The sequence below is a fragment of the Chanodichthys erythropterus genome, chromosome 2, assembly GCF_024489055.1.
Source record: "Chanodichthys erythropterus isolate Z2021 chromosome 2, ASM2448905v1, whole genome shotgun sequence".
Taxonomy (NCBI): domain Eukaryota; kingdom Metazoa; phylum Chordata; class Actinopteri; order Cypriniformes; family Xenocyprididae; genus Chanodichthys; species Chanodichthys erythropterus.
Genome location: NC_090222.1, coordinates 14,701,387 through 14,717,500, shown reverse-complemented (window position 1 = coordinate 14,717,500; position 16,114 = coordinate 14,701,387). Strand labels below are relative to the sequence as shown.

The window sequence follows — 16,114 nt, the reverse complement described above, 5'->3', positions numbered from 1 at the left end:
AGAGTTTATTTTTGACATTTTTTTCTTTTTCTTTGTCATATCAATATTTGTGCATATTGTTAGGCCTATGCAGTACATGGTAATATTAATACATTTCAAAGTACAGTTTTTATTACTTTTTAACTTATAATAAGCAATTTTGTTGTTGTTTTGGGTTGCTATTATAAAGTCTGGGTTCTGAAGAAAAACAGTTTAGAAATGGTTTGAGATACTATTACAGTTTTATAATAAATATAGTTTTATAATAATAATTTTATTATTATATATAAAAGAATAAATAAATAAAATAAATTATTAATATAACATAAAATAGAAGGTAGTTAGTTATATATTTTCTGTTTTTATTTTAATTTTAGTTGGTCATTTTGCTATGTGGTTTTGTCAGGCATTTTGCTGTATGGGTTTTATATATATATATATATATATATATATGTGTCCATATATTTTTATTAATTTTTATTTTAGTTTTAGTTTTAGCTATTGTAGTACATCAAGTTAAATTCAATAAAAATGCAAAATGTTGCATTTATTTTATTTCAGTTTAAGTTAATTTTATTTCAAGTGATTTTAGTTTCAGTTTTAGTTAACTATAACCCCACTGAGAACCAGTGTAATGGTGGAGCTAGAGGAAAATATGCATTCAAAGAGAGATTGTTTACCATATCTATAAGGATTCCACTTCATCCAAAGAAATACAAAGCCAAGAATCTTATAAAGACCCAGTGGATTTCATTTGCCTCAACAAGATACCATTTCACTGTTGTTGTCTGTGGTGCAGTTTCACATTGAGAAGGAGCTTTCTCGAGTTACAGGACCGTTCGTCTTTGCCATTGTCTTATCGGACTCACCTGAGAGCAGCCCGGGGCGCTGCACACGAACGGCCTTTCCTGCTCGGAGTTCATCACTGTCACTGGCTCCTCATATACCTGAACACAAAGCAAAGGAGAGAAATTCAAATCAGGGGCGCCTCCAGGATAAAGACCCGCTCACATTATGTCACTAATGTATCGTGTGCCAGTGATAGCCAACTCCGTGGTTCCTGGAGAGGTTTTGACGGAATCTCAGCAAGTATTCGGTGTCTTGCGCCCTGGGAGAGGGCATTAGGAGTTGTAATGGTTTAGTCTAAACTCAGGGAAGGAGGCTTGAGTGCCTAAAACTGACCCCTAAAGTGTCACCCTGCTCCTTCGTCGCCATGGAGCCGGCGCTGACCACAGGGTAAGGTGTAAACTATCCTCTCTGTGTTGTGCACGCAAGTCTGTGGCTAACCCAGACACACGGCACCGAGGTCGACGTATCAGTGAACTGCCAGTCATTAGCAACTCTTTTGACACCTAAACTGCCCTTTTAATACTTCACCAGCCATGACTTTAGCAGTTTGTATTGGGTGGGTCAATGACGAAAAAGAACGTCCAAGATAAAGAAAAGGAAACATCTTTTAAAAAAAAATATAGAAATGCATTCTTTGTATTCTTCAAAATTTTTATACAATTTAACAGTTTGATTTTATTAACTTTAAAAATGTCATGTAGTGTAAGCACCAAAGTAATGACATAATTTGTTTACACCTTGAACACATCTAAAAAGGTATATAAAAACTAATATATATATATATATATATATATATTGGAAAGACACCTACATTTACCTTGATAAAGTTTCGTGAGAATTATACTTGAATCTGATAGTTTACTTTGCTGGATATGGCAAATGAAAACAAAATAAGCATGTTAAACAAGATAAATCATGTATGCTTATTATCACTAGTATCTAAGTATCACAAAAAGGGTGCAATATATATACATTTTAAATAAATATAAATTTACATACACACACACACATATATATATATATATATATATATATACACACACTACTGTTCAAAAGTTTGGGGTCAGTAAGAATTTTAATTTTTAATGTAATGATGCTGAAAATTCATATATATAGTATGTATAAAATTCATATATACAATATATATATATATATATATATATATATATATATATATATATATATATATATATATATCTTTTCAGATTTTTATTTTCCTTATTCTGACACTTATTTTTATGATATATATATATATAAAACCACCTGAACTAACCTGGCCATGAGTCTTTTCAGACTGTGATATAATTTACTATATGATATAATTTTCTGTATTATATTTATTATACTTATATTAAGTTATTCAAATATTTATATTGTGCTTATTTCTTTCTAAGAAATAACAATAAAATATTATGTTAAGCTACACAAAGTTTTTTCATCCTTTTATGATATTTTTTTCTTCAGTATAAATATCAGGACAGTTGTACAACGCTGATATATTTTTCATCTTTTTTAACTTAATACTGTGTGTGTGCGCGTGTTTGGTAAATTGTTAATGGTGAAATATAGTCTATGCCTCTATCCAACAGGGTGATAATGTGTGGCAACACAGCAAACTGCCAGGGTGACAAATTACAGAGAGGGCAATAAAGAGTAAAAATGTTTCATTACAATGACAAAACTCTGAACTATTTCTAGTGTCCGTTTCACAAGTGGTGATTACATTTCAATGACAAATCTCTCTCTCCGTTACAGCTCACCATGAGCACTGGAATCCCTTGTTCAGTGCCATGATGCTGCTAAATGCCATGGATGACAGACTGACATTGGAACGGTATGCCAGTCATTCAGTTTCACGCACATGGAGTGTAATCGGCCTGCTCCTCTGATGCTGATGGGACGTAGTTTGCCATGGTTTTCTTATGTGGGCCCATGCTGAGCCCTCTACTACTGTCGCCATGGGGATCAGAGTGCCATTCTGTGGAATATATCAGACACCAATTGTGCTTCAGTCTCATTCTATTCAACAGGTGATGATCTATAGGGTATCTGAGTGTGTGATTCTGATTGTATGTTCCTATTTCCACCCCTGCATTCCTAAAATAAATATATAAGAATGTAAAAAGCAGACCAAGATGGAATCTATGGACGTTTTTGCATTGAATTATTGGAATTCTGTGTAATGAATTTAAATGTTTAAACTTGAACTACATTTAAAAAAAAATTGGCATTACCAAATTTACCAAAATATTTAAAGAGGACAAATTTTTCCATTAAATCTTGATTTTGTTTTTTTGGGGGTCTACTAGAATAGGTTTTAGTGCTTGAATGTAAAAAAAAACAAAACAAAAAAACATAATTTTTCACATATACTTTACATTGTTTGAAGCCCTTCTTCTGAAGAGCGCAAATGCTCTGATTGATCAACTGGACCAGTATGTTGTGCATCAAATGCTTATGATGCTTATGTTTTATCGCAACAGTGAAACACTGTGTTGCAGAATTTGACTGTATGTTGTGCATCACAGGTGATCATAAACTTGACCAATGTTTCTAACACCTGTTTTAGGAATTTTACAGCACCCTTATGTAAGTTTTGTGCAAAAGAGTAACAGTATTATGGTCTGCAACAGCCTAATGAGACACAGCTGTAATAGTCCATGACAGCCAGAGTCGAGTCCCCTTCATATACAGCAGCAAAACAGCCTAATGACTGTGGCTACGTATTGACACACCGCTTAGACAGCTAACAAACACTTTCCAAATGTGTGGAAAATAAACACGTTCAAACTTTGAAAGATGAAAACATGAAGAGTATGAATTCAAATGCTTCAGGCTTGGATATGCATGAGCCCTGCTGTGTGAACGCTTTCATACTCGATTTGCATTTTTCCTGTCCGATTGGTCTAGTCAACTGTTTCCTCCCATGCAGTCAAAACATGCAAATTTGCCGTTATGTTAACCAGACATCTTTTTCCTTACAGTCCGGCCTTGGGGTAGAGCCCCTCCAGGCGGTTTCTGACACGCCGCCCTTGGGGACACATGGTCTGGACAGGGTGTTTCTGTAAGCGAACTGACATCAAGAACACGTCTGCTAAATGACAAGTCACTAACACACAGCTTTCAGAAAGTTGCCTCTCCAAGTCTTTAACGCATCTGTCTTACTCCGTTCTCACTTTTTTCTTGATCTTGCTTATTTCTTCTCATTGTTAATTGCTAATTTGAAAATGGTCATTTTTACTGTTCAATATCCAACCTTGCAAGCTCTAAGTGTCACTAAATGAGATTGAAATTTTTGCCAGAATTATTTTTTTAGGGGTAACGATACCCTTACGTCATATGACGATACTGAACTCACGATACAATATTATTGCCATACTCCAAGACATATGGTAAAAGGATAACAAAAAATGTGCTGTTGATTAAAATGCTAAATTTAGTATTACATTGGGAGTGGAAATGAATAGGCTTGGTGCTGGTAACCCAATGCACAGGACAATGGTGACACCACAATAAAAATATTCATGATTCTAATGCTGAAACACTTTTTTCCCCTCTTTTTTTTTAAATATATTTGCACTCTGTTACTGACTAGATATATTTAAAATTATGTAAGCCACTTTTTACTGGTAACATAAGACATTTGGCATTATCAGGACTCACAAATATTCCCACATTGCATTATTATACATTATATTCAACATTCTATATAGTAGTTTAAAGTAACACTGACACTAAAACTATATTTACTTGAATTTTCTTTTCCAAAATGAATCTCTTTTCATTTTAGGTGAACTACGCACATATTATCACTATCCACGATACGATATTGTTGCATTTTTGTATTGTGATATACTATGACACAATATATTGTTACACCCCTATTTTGTTATAATAAAGGGACAGTTCATCTAAAAAAAAATTGTCATCATTTACTCACCCACATGTCGCTGCAAACCTGTTTTACTACTTTCTTTCGCAGAACACAAAAGAAGATATTTTGAAGAATCTTGGTAACCAAACAAATTTGGTTACCATTGACATTCACTGTATGGATGTAAAAACAGACATTTCTCAAAACATCTTCTTTTATGTTCCACAGAAGTCGTAAGGGTTTGGAACAACATCAGGGTGAGTAAATGATGACAGAATATTCATTTTTTGAGTGAACTATTTTATTTCTGTAATGTGATATATTTCTGAGTGAAATACGATAATAAACGAGTTAGATTGGGACTTGATTTTATCCATCGGATAGTGACGTCTCTATTTGACTCCTCGAAGACATTTCAGAGGTGGAGTAAATCATTATAGTTTACACTTTTATCCGAAGTGACTTGCACTGGATTCAAGGTTTTAAGGAAAAAGAAAGTCAAACAAGTTCGGAATAACATGAGATTGAGCAAATTATTAGATATTCAGTTTATAACTTGATTTATGTGAACCTGATTATCATTTCATATAATTATCTGTGAAACGCACAATATTGTCTCCTGTGAAACAAGACATATCTAATAAAATAAAAATGTCTATGACCATTATAAACATTCCTTCCCTCTCAGGTTGAATTAATTCAGCTGAGTGAATTACACCGAGTTCCCACTTAGAATAAATATATTTTATATCAGTAAATATAAATATATTATATTATCAGTTCCTGCTTTCGCTGGGAATTGAACCCATGACCTTTGCGTTGCTGGCGCAATGCTCTAAATTTTGAGCTACAGGAAGGTCATTTTGATGAAACCAATCCCAAACCTTTTGTTCTTTGGAATAAGGTGCACCGATGAATCATTCAAAATAAAGACCACAAATGTGTTAAATATGGTCATTTCTGATTTCATGTTGACTTTAACAATTCACCTTAACAGTAAGGAACATGTAGCTGTGTCCTTATCTAGCCTTAAACTTTACAAACGTCTCTCCGTATCAGTCAAGATTTGAAGATGTATTGTAATTATTGTAAGTATGCTGTTCTCAAATGTTACAAGACCTGAGATACGCTGTCTTGTGATATCATCTGGCCTAATTCCAAAAGCAAAACCAACAGTGGAACACAATCAGACGCCTCCAGCAATATTCCACATTTCCACTATGTATGTTCTCCAACATGCGAAATCCGCACTACAAAGACTGTCATCAAACCTGTTCGTTTAAACATAGGATTATGCACTTCATTCATTTTTATGAAAAATATTACCGTATCATTTCCACCCTCCAGCAAGACTTTTAGCCACCTAAACTGCTCAATATCCCCATGTGACACGAGGCCAGGTGTGAGATGTTTGCTCACCGGTGGTCATACACTGCTTGGCTTTTATTTCACCGGTGTTTTCATTTAACACAGGAAATTTCGTTACACTTCAAATTTAGAACGGCCCAGTGTGGCAGCCGAGGAGGATTAGGGGACCGGAGTACAGTTTCACAGGGAACTGGTGAGGAACTTTCTCCTCTGCTACACATTTGAATTCAAACAGTATGGTGCACAGGGGAGAAGGAGGGTGGTGAAGGTTACAGCAAGCACAAACTTGCACCGCAATTCAAATCCAACCTCCCGCCCCCCGTCCTCCGCAGGCCTTTGGCAGCAAAGGTTCAAGGTAGGATCAGCACAGGGCCCGGGGCAAGGAATAAGAAACATACAGACAATGCAAAGGATGCCATAAACCTCTCATAATGAACAGAAGAAGGGGCCTCACAAAGGCAACCTTCAATCACTGTCAGTCGTCACATCTTCTCAAACATAAACTTACAGAGAACTTCAGGCTGACTTTGATACCGGAGGAACAAACATATCGGAACTTTGTTGTTGTGATGGCAAAATGAAAACGTCATTTGTGATTACAACTTTTTACGTTGTCATACACCACATATTATAACGCATTTGGAAATTTCTGTAGTATAAAACATATTTATTTTTACTGGTCACTTAATTTTATTGGATTAACAGCTGACAATATGGTGTATTTCACAGATGTTTCTAATCGAGTTCACATAAATCAAGCTACAAGTTCACTCTCATGTTATTCCGAACTTGTATGACCATCTTTCTTTTGTGGAACACAAACCGAAAGCTAAGGACTGACAGCCTCAGTTCCCCTTTACTTTCATTGATTTTTTTTTCCCATACACTGAAAATGACTGGTGCTTTTCGTGCTCCATAGAAACTAATACAGGTTTGTAAATGAAGCAGACTTTACATTTTTAGGTGAACTTGTTAAATCTCCAATCTAGACAATGTGATAGAATTCATATTTTAATTTTCCTCCCTGTATGAAGTCGATTTGCAAATATATGCTTATTAATATACTTCTAATATACAATTGTTTGCAGTACTTTCTTTCAAACACATTTATTTGTGTTGCAAAGAAAAGAACCCAGACAAACGTGTCAGTGGATTCAAATCTTTTAAGCATTTAGGCTTTTAGAAGAGAGTTTGCCTCGTCAGCACAAACCGCTCAAACCCTCAATATCTGGACAGTTAATCAAAGTCTGACTGGCCTGCATTATGACGTCATGCGTCGATACATTGCTTTCTTGTTACAGTGTTACAAAATAAAAACGTGCGATTCAGTGCAAAGATTCATACATGCGTGTACGCGTTAAGTCAACCTTTATAAAAGAGCGGACTGGGAACCCTCTGACAGTCGCGAGAGCTCTTGTCGAAACGGGAAAATAAATAGAGGTGCAGTATAGTTTTTAGACAGTTTCTGCGTGTTGATGAATGAAACAAAACAGGTTCAACGCTACAAACTAATTCTCGCGGACGGACCGCTTCAAAGGAACAATGCAGAACACTTGTGTCACAGCGCGAAAGGACGCTGTGGCAGGCCATTTTAACACTTATTCATTTAAAACAACTAATATTTTTTGTTATTAGTTCTTCTTTCCACTTGCAAGTAATCCAATAGCGACAAAAATCTTTTTTCAGTTATTCACAAGTACATATTCATTGCTTATTTGAATAACTATCCCATTGTTACTGGAAACAAATTGCATTGTTTTCCCACTGGATTCTATTCGGATCTGGTTCAAGTATCAACTATTCACTTCAGACTACTGAGTATTCCAATTGTTGCCGGTACATATTCTAATTTTACTGTAAGTAAACTAGAACGATTCTAACAATAGCTACTCCTACTATATATTCCAGTATTACTAGTACTTATTTATTAGTACAAAGTACCTATTTATGACTATTGTTACAAGTAACATTTCTTATCTTACTGTTAAGAACTGTATTTTTACTCATGTTCGCTAAAGCATAGTCTGAATGACTACTTTTTATACTTACAAAAACAAAATGAAACTAGTGTATAATGAATGTCTATTCAATTACAGATACCAGAAAAACTGGAACAGATACTATTTGAATAGTTACCAACACTAAAAGTAGCTATCAATGAATAAGTTACTAGTGAAATTGAAAAATATACTAGGCACAGCTAGATTACTTACTGTTAGGCTAATTAGAAATAATTAGTAACATAAAAATTAGTTAGCGGAATAAGTGTTAAAACAGCTTGCCACACACATGCACATACAAACACATGCACGCACAAGTAAAAACTGTTGAAACACATCGTGTTTGACAGCTTCATGCGCGCAAACTAACAACTACCGACTCCGCGTAAAGTTTTGCAAAATACAACGACTCAAGTTTGAGACCAGAATCAAGATTAAGCTAGTTATTTAATGCGACACGATGCCTTAACGCGCAATTTGGCCGTTCAAAGCAAAGACAGCGCGCAAAGCTGTTACATGCAAACAATCCCTGGAGATCCGAAAATAATCAATCATATTCAGTGTGTTTACTTTTCTGCATGAAACATGAACGACTTCACGCGTACAGACAGAGTCTGTAAAAGTACTTGAAATCTGTTAATGTGAATCTCTAACAACTTGTCACTTCTTCGGGCTCAAGAGAATGACTATTTCAATGGCACCGACTCGGCAAGTGCATGTGAATGCGAAGGAATGGATGTATCGGCATGAAAAACAACTCAAACAACTCACCGCAGAAGTCTGGAGAAGATGCAGCACACTTTCTGAAGGAACCACGTTGGACTGAGGAAAGATTACAATACGATCTATTTAGAGAAGCATTACATCACCCTTTGGTGACGTCACGTGGGATTCCTGAACTTCTAAATCATTGCGGTCCCTCGTAGAGGCGGGGCGAGAGGGGCAGGCGGGGCGGGGTCAGGACCAGTGGGTGTGGCGGCCGGACGGCAACACCAACATCTGTCTGACTTCAAGTTGTTGTTGTTGTTGTTGTTCGCAGCAGTGAGTCAGAATCATAAACTGCTGTTATTGAAAAAAGCTATGATCATGAGATACAAATTCATTCTATAGCCTAATGTTTTTCAATTATTGACAATTAAACAACTAAATAAAGTTTAGGTAAATTGTTATATAGATACAATTAAACACTAATGAAAAATGTTTAAAATATCATTAGTTTATCTACTTTTAAAATACATATTATGAACGACTAACAGGTTAAGCATTATATAAAGCTGATGACTATACTCATGACGTTATTAAATGATTTGATTGACCTGCTTTTGACAGAAGAGATATGGCACTAAAGACACCAAACGTCTCAGCTCAGTTATCCAGGTCTGTTAATTGTACACATCTTGCCTGTGCCTCTGTGCTTACTAAATAATGAAAGTGTCATGGGTAAATAAATTATTGGCTGGATTATGTCTGCCTGCAAGTGTTGAATTTAGAAGATGGTGTTACAGAATCAAAGCTCTGACTCCTTTGTCTGCAGATAATTGCCAGGCAGACGTAATGCGATGCAGGTGGCATCAAGGGACAAACAAACTAATACCTTTGTTTATTTCTGAGACATTCAGTAGGCCTACTTTCTATTAATTCTCTCTGTGAACAGGTATTACAAAATATAGGCCTATATGTACATTTATTAAAATGTATTAAATGCTATTAAAGAATTCACAAAGTGTACAGTCAAATGTTGACAAATAGAACATATGTATAAAATTAAGCATGGACTTAAAAAAAAGGCAAAAACAACAATTGCTACACAGCTCATGGCTATGTGTAACTACACTGTAAAAAATAATTTTCACAACATTTTTTCTTTTGTCAAATCAACTTAGATAATTAATGTGGTTTAGATAACATAATATTTTGAGTTTCTGTTGATTAAATCAGTCGCCTTTATTGTATTAACTCAAATTTTTAATTTCAGCGAACTCAAAATTTTAAGGCAACCAGGAAACTTAATTTTTTAAGTTAAAACAACAATTCTTTTTACAGTGTATTTAGGTTTTGGCAAACTGATGGCTATTTGTATGAATTCTTCTGATCATTCATGTTTTCGTAAGATCTGCTTACGCCTCAACGACAGGTTTTAGGGTTGGGGTGGGGTTAGAGGAGAACCTTCATTTCACATCTTTGTACAATTCACATCATATGATTTGACACGAAATTACCTCATAAAACAATTCCCATAGATGGCATGACTTTCAGAAACATTATTACTGACTAATGAGCCCAAATCCTCTGTATACAACATTAAAAAAAGTAATAGAGCTATTAAAACTGCATGTTCTAGAACTATTAATCCAATATATTGTCATTTTATGAGTATATTTTTACCTGCAAAAGACAGTATAGCAAAGTAAACGGTCATGAGGTTCATCTGTTAAACTGACACGTCAGCCATAATAGGGTAAAAATAAAAAGAGTCACATGCAGCTGAGAGTAGACAGAGTCACAACCTTTCAAGCTTTAGTGAACGTACTGGTGGCGGCAGTGTGATTTCTGATGCCAGGGGTACACTGGAGGAGTCTGGGATTGCTTCGGCGATTAATGACTGTCTGCTCCTTGGAAAGGAGCTGTTTACTATGAGCCACCAGTGCTAAGAGCTCTGTCACGGGAACAATAACGCTAGCCTCAACTGCCGTCATAACTCAGCCGTTTCGCTTGCCTGTGTCTTTTAACCTGGGCCTTAATCAAAGCTTTATGACAGTTTTTGTTCCTTTATGGTCTATATATTTCTCCCAGCGATCCAGACATCATCCCGTGGGAGAGCGGTGCAGTAAGTGGCATAAGTGCACAGTCAGTGATGGGTCACTGACCCCACACTTTAAAGGATTTTATCTCTAATGCATGGCAGGTTAGTCTGTCCCCAAACGTCTTGCAGAGCTGAATTTAGGAAGAGGTGAAAAGTGTCATTTTAATGTCAGGTCTAATTGGGTTCGATTTTTTTCTTCTCAAATTGAACATTTGATTTACACTACCAGTCAAAAGTTTGGAATAATTAAGATTGTTTTAATGCTTTTGAAGAAATATGCTCACCAAGGCTAGATTTATTTGATCAAAAATTCAGTTAAAAGCAGTAATATTGTGAAATATTATTATGATTTAATAATGCATGTTTTCAATACTGAAGACTGAAGAAATGGCTGCTGAAAATGCAGCTTTGCCATCACAGGATTATATTTTAAAATATATTCATATAGAAATAGTCATTTTAAATTGTAATAATAGTTTACAATATTGCCATTTTATTGTATTTTTGTTTAAATAAATATTTGATGAGTATATGCAAATCTTCTTGCAAAAAATAAATAAATAAAAAAAATTTAATCATTCCAAACTTTTGACCAGTAGTGTACATTGTCAGCTGTTTTACCTTTTCCCAAAGTCATTTTAAAATTGTATACACAAGCCTTATCCTTCATGTGCCATACAATCAGTTATTATGGCAGATTACACTCAATTTTCCTGAATGATAACAAATTTGCACTTAAGATGTCCGATCCCAGGAACCGCAACTTGAGAACAGCTGAAACCTGATTGCAATTTGACATTAGAGTGTTGATTCACATGAGACAGAAGACTCATCCAAAGATGAGGTTCATTGTTAACAAACACAATCGAGAGATCATGTGTTTAATCAGCCCTTTGACTTAAACTCACCTTGAACTTAACTAGATTTGCCTTTGATTATAAACATGTCCCAGAACCGCTGAATTGCATTCATAAGCTTGGAATGGTTAGGGAGAACATCAGTGCAGGTGATTCACAGACACTTACAAAGACATGGCCTCTATAGTTCCTGTCTATCAGTTTTATGTATGTCATGTAAAACTATTCATTCATTCATTCATTCATTCAATTGCATTATTTTAACTGGATCCACATATTTATACAAGGGGTTTTGCCTGTTATTTGTTTGTTTGTTTGTTTGTTTGTTTTTTGCATTGTAAATGGATCCACATATTTATAAAAGGAGTTTTGCCTGTTGTTTGTTTGTTTGTTGCACTGTAAATGAATCCACATATTTATACAAGGGGCTTTGCCTGTTATTTGTTTGTGTTTGTTTATTTGTTTGTTTGTTTGTTTGTTGCATTGTAAATGAATCCACATATTTATACAAGGGGCTTTGCCTGTTATTTGTTTGTGTTTGTTTATTTGTTTGTTTGTTTGTTTGTTGCATTGTAAATGAATCCACATATTTATACAAGGGGCTTTTGCCTGTTAATTGTGTGTGTGTGTGTGTGTGTGTGTGTGTGTGTGTGTGTGTGTGTGTGTGTGTGTGTGTGTGTGTGTGTGTGTGTGTGTTTGTGTGTGTGTGTGTGTGTGTGTGTGTGTGTGTGTGTGTGTGTGTTTGTTTGTTTGTTTGTTTGTTTGTTGTATTCTAAATGGATCCACATATTTATACAAGGGGCTTTTGCCTGTTAATTGTGTGTGTGTGTGTGTGTGTGTGTGTTTGTTTGTTTGTTTGTTTGTTTGTTGTATTCTAAATGGATCCACATATTTATATAATTCCAATAGCACACAATGATCAACACTGCATTCAACAAAAGAGATCAATATCAAATGTCATCACATAATGGAGGTCTTGTTGGGCAAGAACTCAAAATTAAAAAGAAATAATTATTTTGTTTATATTTACAGAATACAAGGAGTTTGTTCAGGATTTAGTGAGTCAAAACAAAGCCATTGAGATGCAGCCGAGCAGTGTGTGTGTGTGTGTGTGTGTGTGTGTGTGGCTGACCGTGACATATAACCAGATGTATCGTAAGAGCCAGAACTGTATCTGATTTTGATAGTTGCTTGAATCCAGTATTATATCATAATTCAAGATGTATTTTACATTCCCATGAACGCAACTAAAAATCATATGCACCACAAAGAAAAACATACATGGTTGAATTCTTAATTCAGATTTGTTTAAGCAGCATTTTAAAGGTTTGAATAATTGAAGAATGATCATTAGATATAGAGCATAGAGTATGATCTTGACGGAATGTTCCAGCTTCTCTCTGTTGAATCATCTCCATGACTTCAAGTGCCTGCAGGGATGGAAATGTTGAAGTATATACAGCTTTTAAAGCTCATTGTTTTGCTCAAAGTGGTGGACTACCACAGGAGAACAATTTTAGAAAGAAACTCATTATTTGATATGGAAAGATGCCCTGCGCTTGATTCTAATGTCAGAGGAAGTGATGTCAGGATGAAATTGCACTGTATTCTGCCGGCACTATAAAAGGACATCTATAGATTCTGAATCTTCAGAGGTTTTTCACAAAAAAAAGATTAATCCCAGTTCATTCTGGGTTTCACACTGGTCAATTTTGAGCCAGCGTTAGGAATTATTCTATTCATATATTGAGATTTCATGCTTTAGGCCTACCACTGCACCACACTCAAGCGTTTATAAACCACACAGTGCATTATAATACTATTCCACCACCAACAAAAAGTGCACTGGAACTGTTTGAAGTGGAACAATGTAGAAATTACATAATGAACGACAGCATTTCTGAGTATTTTATACAGTATGACTGCAGTGGTGAGGGCATGATGCCATGTGCGTCTGAGGTCTGTATTTCCCGTTGCCAATGAGGGAAGGCCAGTATTTGTAATAGTTGTGTCTGAACATTATGTCATTTACTTCCTTAATGAGGTCTGGGGGTTTGTGTTTGGTAACATTAGGAGACTGAATTACACTTTGTGGACCTTAGAAATACCAAAATATTCAAGGGCAGTGTCTTTACCCTATCAGTCATCACAGAATAGCTTCTATTTGTGTGGTCTTAAACCAGATTTAAGACAATAAGGTGGAGAGAACAGACATAAATTAAGATGAATAGTCAATCGTGACTCTTTTTATACGTTTTCAGTTCTTTTTTTGAAATGGAACAGTTTAGATAACATTTAAAAAGACAACTTTTAGACAAATACTGTATAGGCTTTATAGGGTTAAACTAAAAAAAAACATAATTTTTTGAATAAAATATTTGCACCATTAGAAATGTTAGGACATCTACTTCCGGTTAAAGGGTTAGTTCACCCAAAAATGAAAATAATGTCATTTATTACTCACCCTCATGCCGTTCCACACCCATAGGACTTTCCATAATCTTCGGAACACAAATTAAGAAATTTGTTGAAATCCGATGGCTCAGTGAGGCCTGCATATGACACTTCCTCTCTCAAGATCCATTAATATAAAAACACATCTAAATCAGTTCATGTGAGTACAGTGGTTCAATATTAATATTATAAAGCGACGAGAATAGTTTTTGTGCGCCAAAAAAACAAAATAACGACTTATTTAGTGATGGTCGATTTCAAAACACTGCTTCAGGAAGCGGTCCGGTGCGCCAAAGTCACGTGATTTCAGCAGTTTGGCGGTTTGACGCGTGATCCGAATCATGATTCGACACAAAAGATTCATAACGCTCCAAAGCTTAATGAAGCAGCTTTTTGAAATCAGCCATCACTATATAAGTCGTTATTTAGTTTTTTTCCTGCACCAAAAATATTCTCATCGCTTTATAATATTAATATTGAACCACTGTACTCACAGCCGATTTAAATATGTTTTTAGTATATTAATGGATCTTGAGAGAGGAAATTTCATTGCTGGCTATGGAGGCCTCACTGAGCCATCGGATTTCAACTAAAATATCTTAATTTGCGTTCCGAAGATTAACAAAGGTCTTACAGGTGTGGAACGGCATGTAATAAATTACATTATTTTCATTTTTGAAAAAACACGATACATTAAATGAGAAAAAAAAGAAAAAAAAATTGTTTCGGAGATTCAACTTTTCCCCACAAATGTGGCCTTGAGCAAAATAATCTGAATCTCCTCAGCCATCGCAAAGACTGAGGTTGACGACTGACCATCCAATCAAATTTGACTATTTGCAGAATTGAAAGCAAAATTAAAGGCCGTGAGCTCTGGAGAGCCTCAAAACAGAGTGAGTCAATGATGTAATGCTTTCACAGACATGTCCCATAGCGAGCTCCAGCGCTGCTGGAAAAAGCAGACCTATCAGGGTGCACAGCTGCCCATGCTTCGCTCTGCTGTGGTGAGTAAATGGGGCCCAACCCAACAAGCTCCCCATTACACAGTACCGGGCACAACACCAGCACCAACAACTTCTGCCAACAAACGTGAACAGGAAATCATGGAAAAACAGAGGCGGCGAGAGAGCGGGGAGAGAGGGATGAAGCACATGGATGTGAACGCGAGTAAGAGGAAAGAAAACAGCCATAATGTAGTCCACACCACTGAGGCTCTCTATTATTGAAGGAGAAACACCATAGTGATCGAGTCATCTGAGTGACCACACGGCCATTTATGGCCTTTCTGCTTCAAGAAGTTCATTTATATGTAGCTAAATGTATAGGACATTGAACATAATCCTACTGTATGCGCACATCATGCAGACATGCCAAATGGGGGAATTATTAGAAATGAGAAGCTTGATTATACAAACCAACAGTGATGAAACCTATTTGGGAGCTTTATGATAATATAGGCCTACAGAAGCTCAAATTCATACAAATATTGATATTAAATATATGTTTTGAATGTAGATTTTTAAATGAAACAAACAAACAAAAGATTTGGAAGCAGAATTCAACTACAATCTTATTTAACATAAGATTGTAAGTTTATTTTATTTTACAAAAAAAAGTGCTATGGGACTACAATGTTCTTTGGTCATGGAACAGTGGTTCTACAATGTTTATTTATCGGTTGTTTTGCTTAGTTATAATAAGGATCAGAACTGTCGTAGCTGTAGAAATGAACAGTTCCGTTTGTAATTTCACACTGCCATCATGTGGATTTCTACTGCACTGCATTTGACTTCATATGAACCGTTATTTACAGTTCCTTTATAGAAAGTGTTATATAGAGAGTTTTTTGTATTTAAAAGCAAACTAAGTCAGTTTTGTGTGTTTTTAACCTCCACATTGTCAAACCATCTATAAAAATTAAATCATGTAA

General features: G+C 35.5%; 1 protein-coding gene across 2 annotated transcripts in view; it reads right to left on the bottom strand.

Annotated features, from left to right (window-relative positions):
- creb5b (cAMP responsive element binding protein 5b) overlaps positions 1 to 8,933 on the bottom strand; it is an 88,411-nt gene extending 79,478 nt beyond the window's left edge. For both annotated transcript variants that reach the window (XM_067393129.1, XM_067393132.1), the window contains exons 1-2: positions 8,842 to 8,933; positions 849 to 926 (exon numbers count right to left, since the gene is read on the bottom strand). In XM_067393129.1, coding sequence (XP_067249230.1) covers positions 849 to 902 — 54 coding nt within the window. In that variant the 5' untranslated portion in view covers positions 903 to 926; positions 8,842 to 8,933. The remainder of the gene's footprint in view (positions 1 to 848; positions 927 to 8,841) is intronic.
- Positions 8,934 to 16,114: the final 7,181 nt, after the last annotated feature.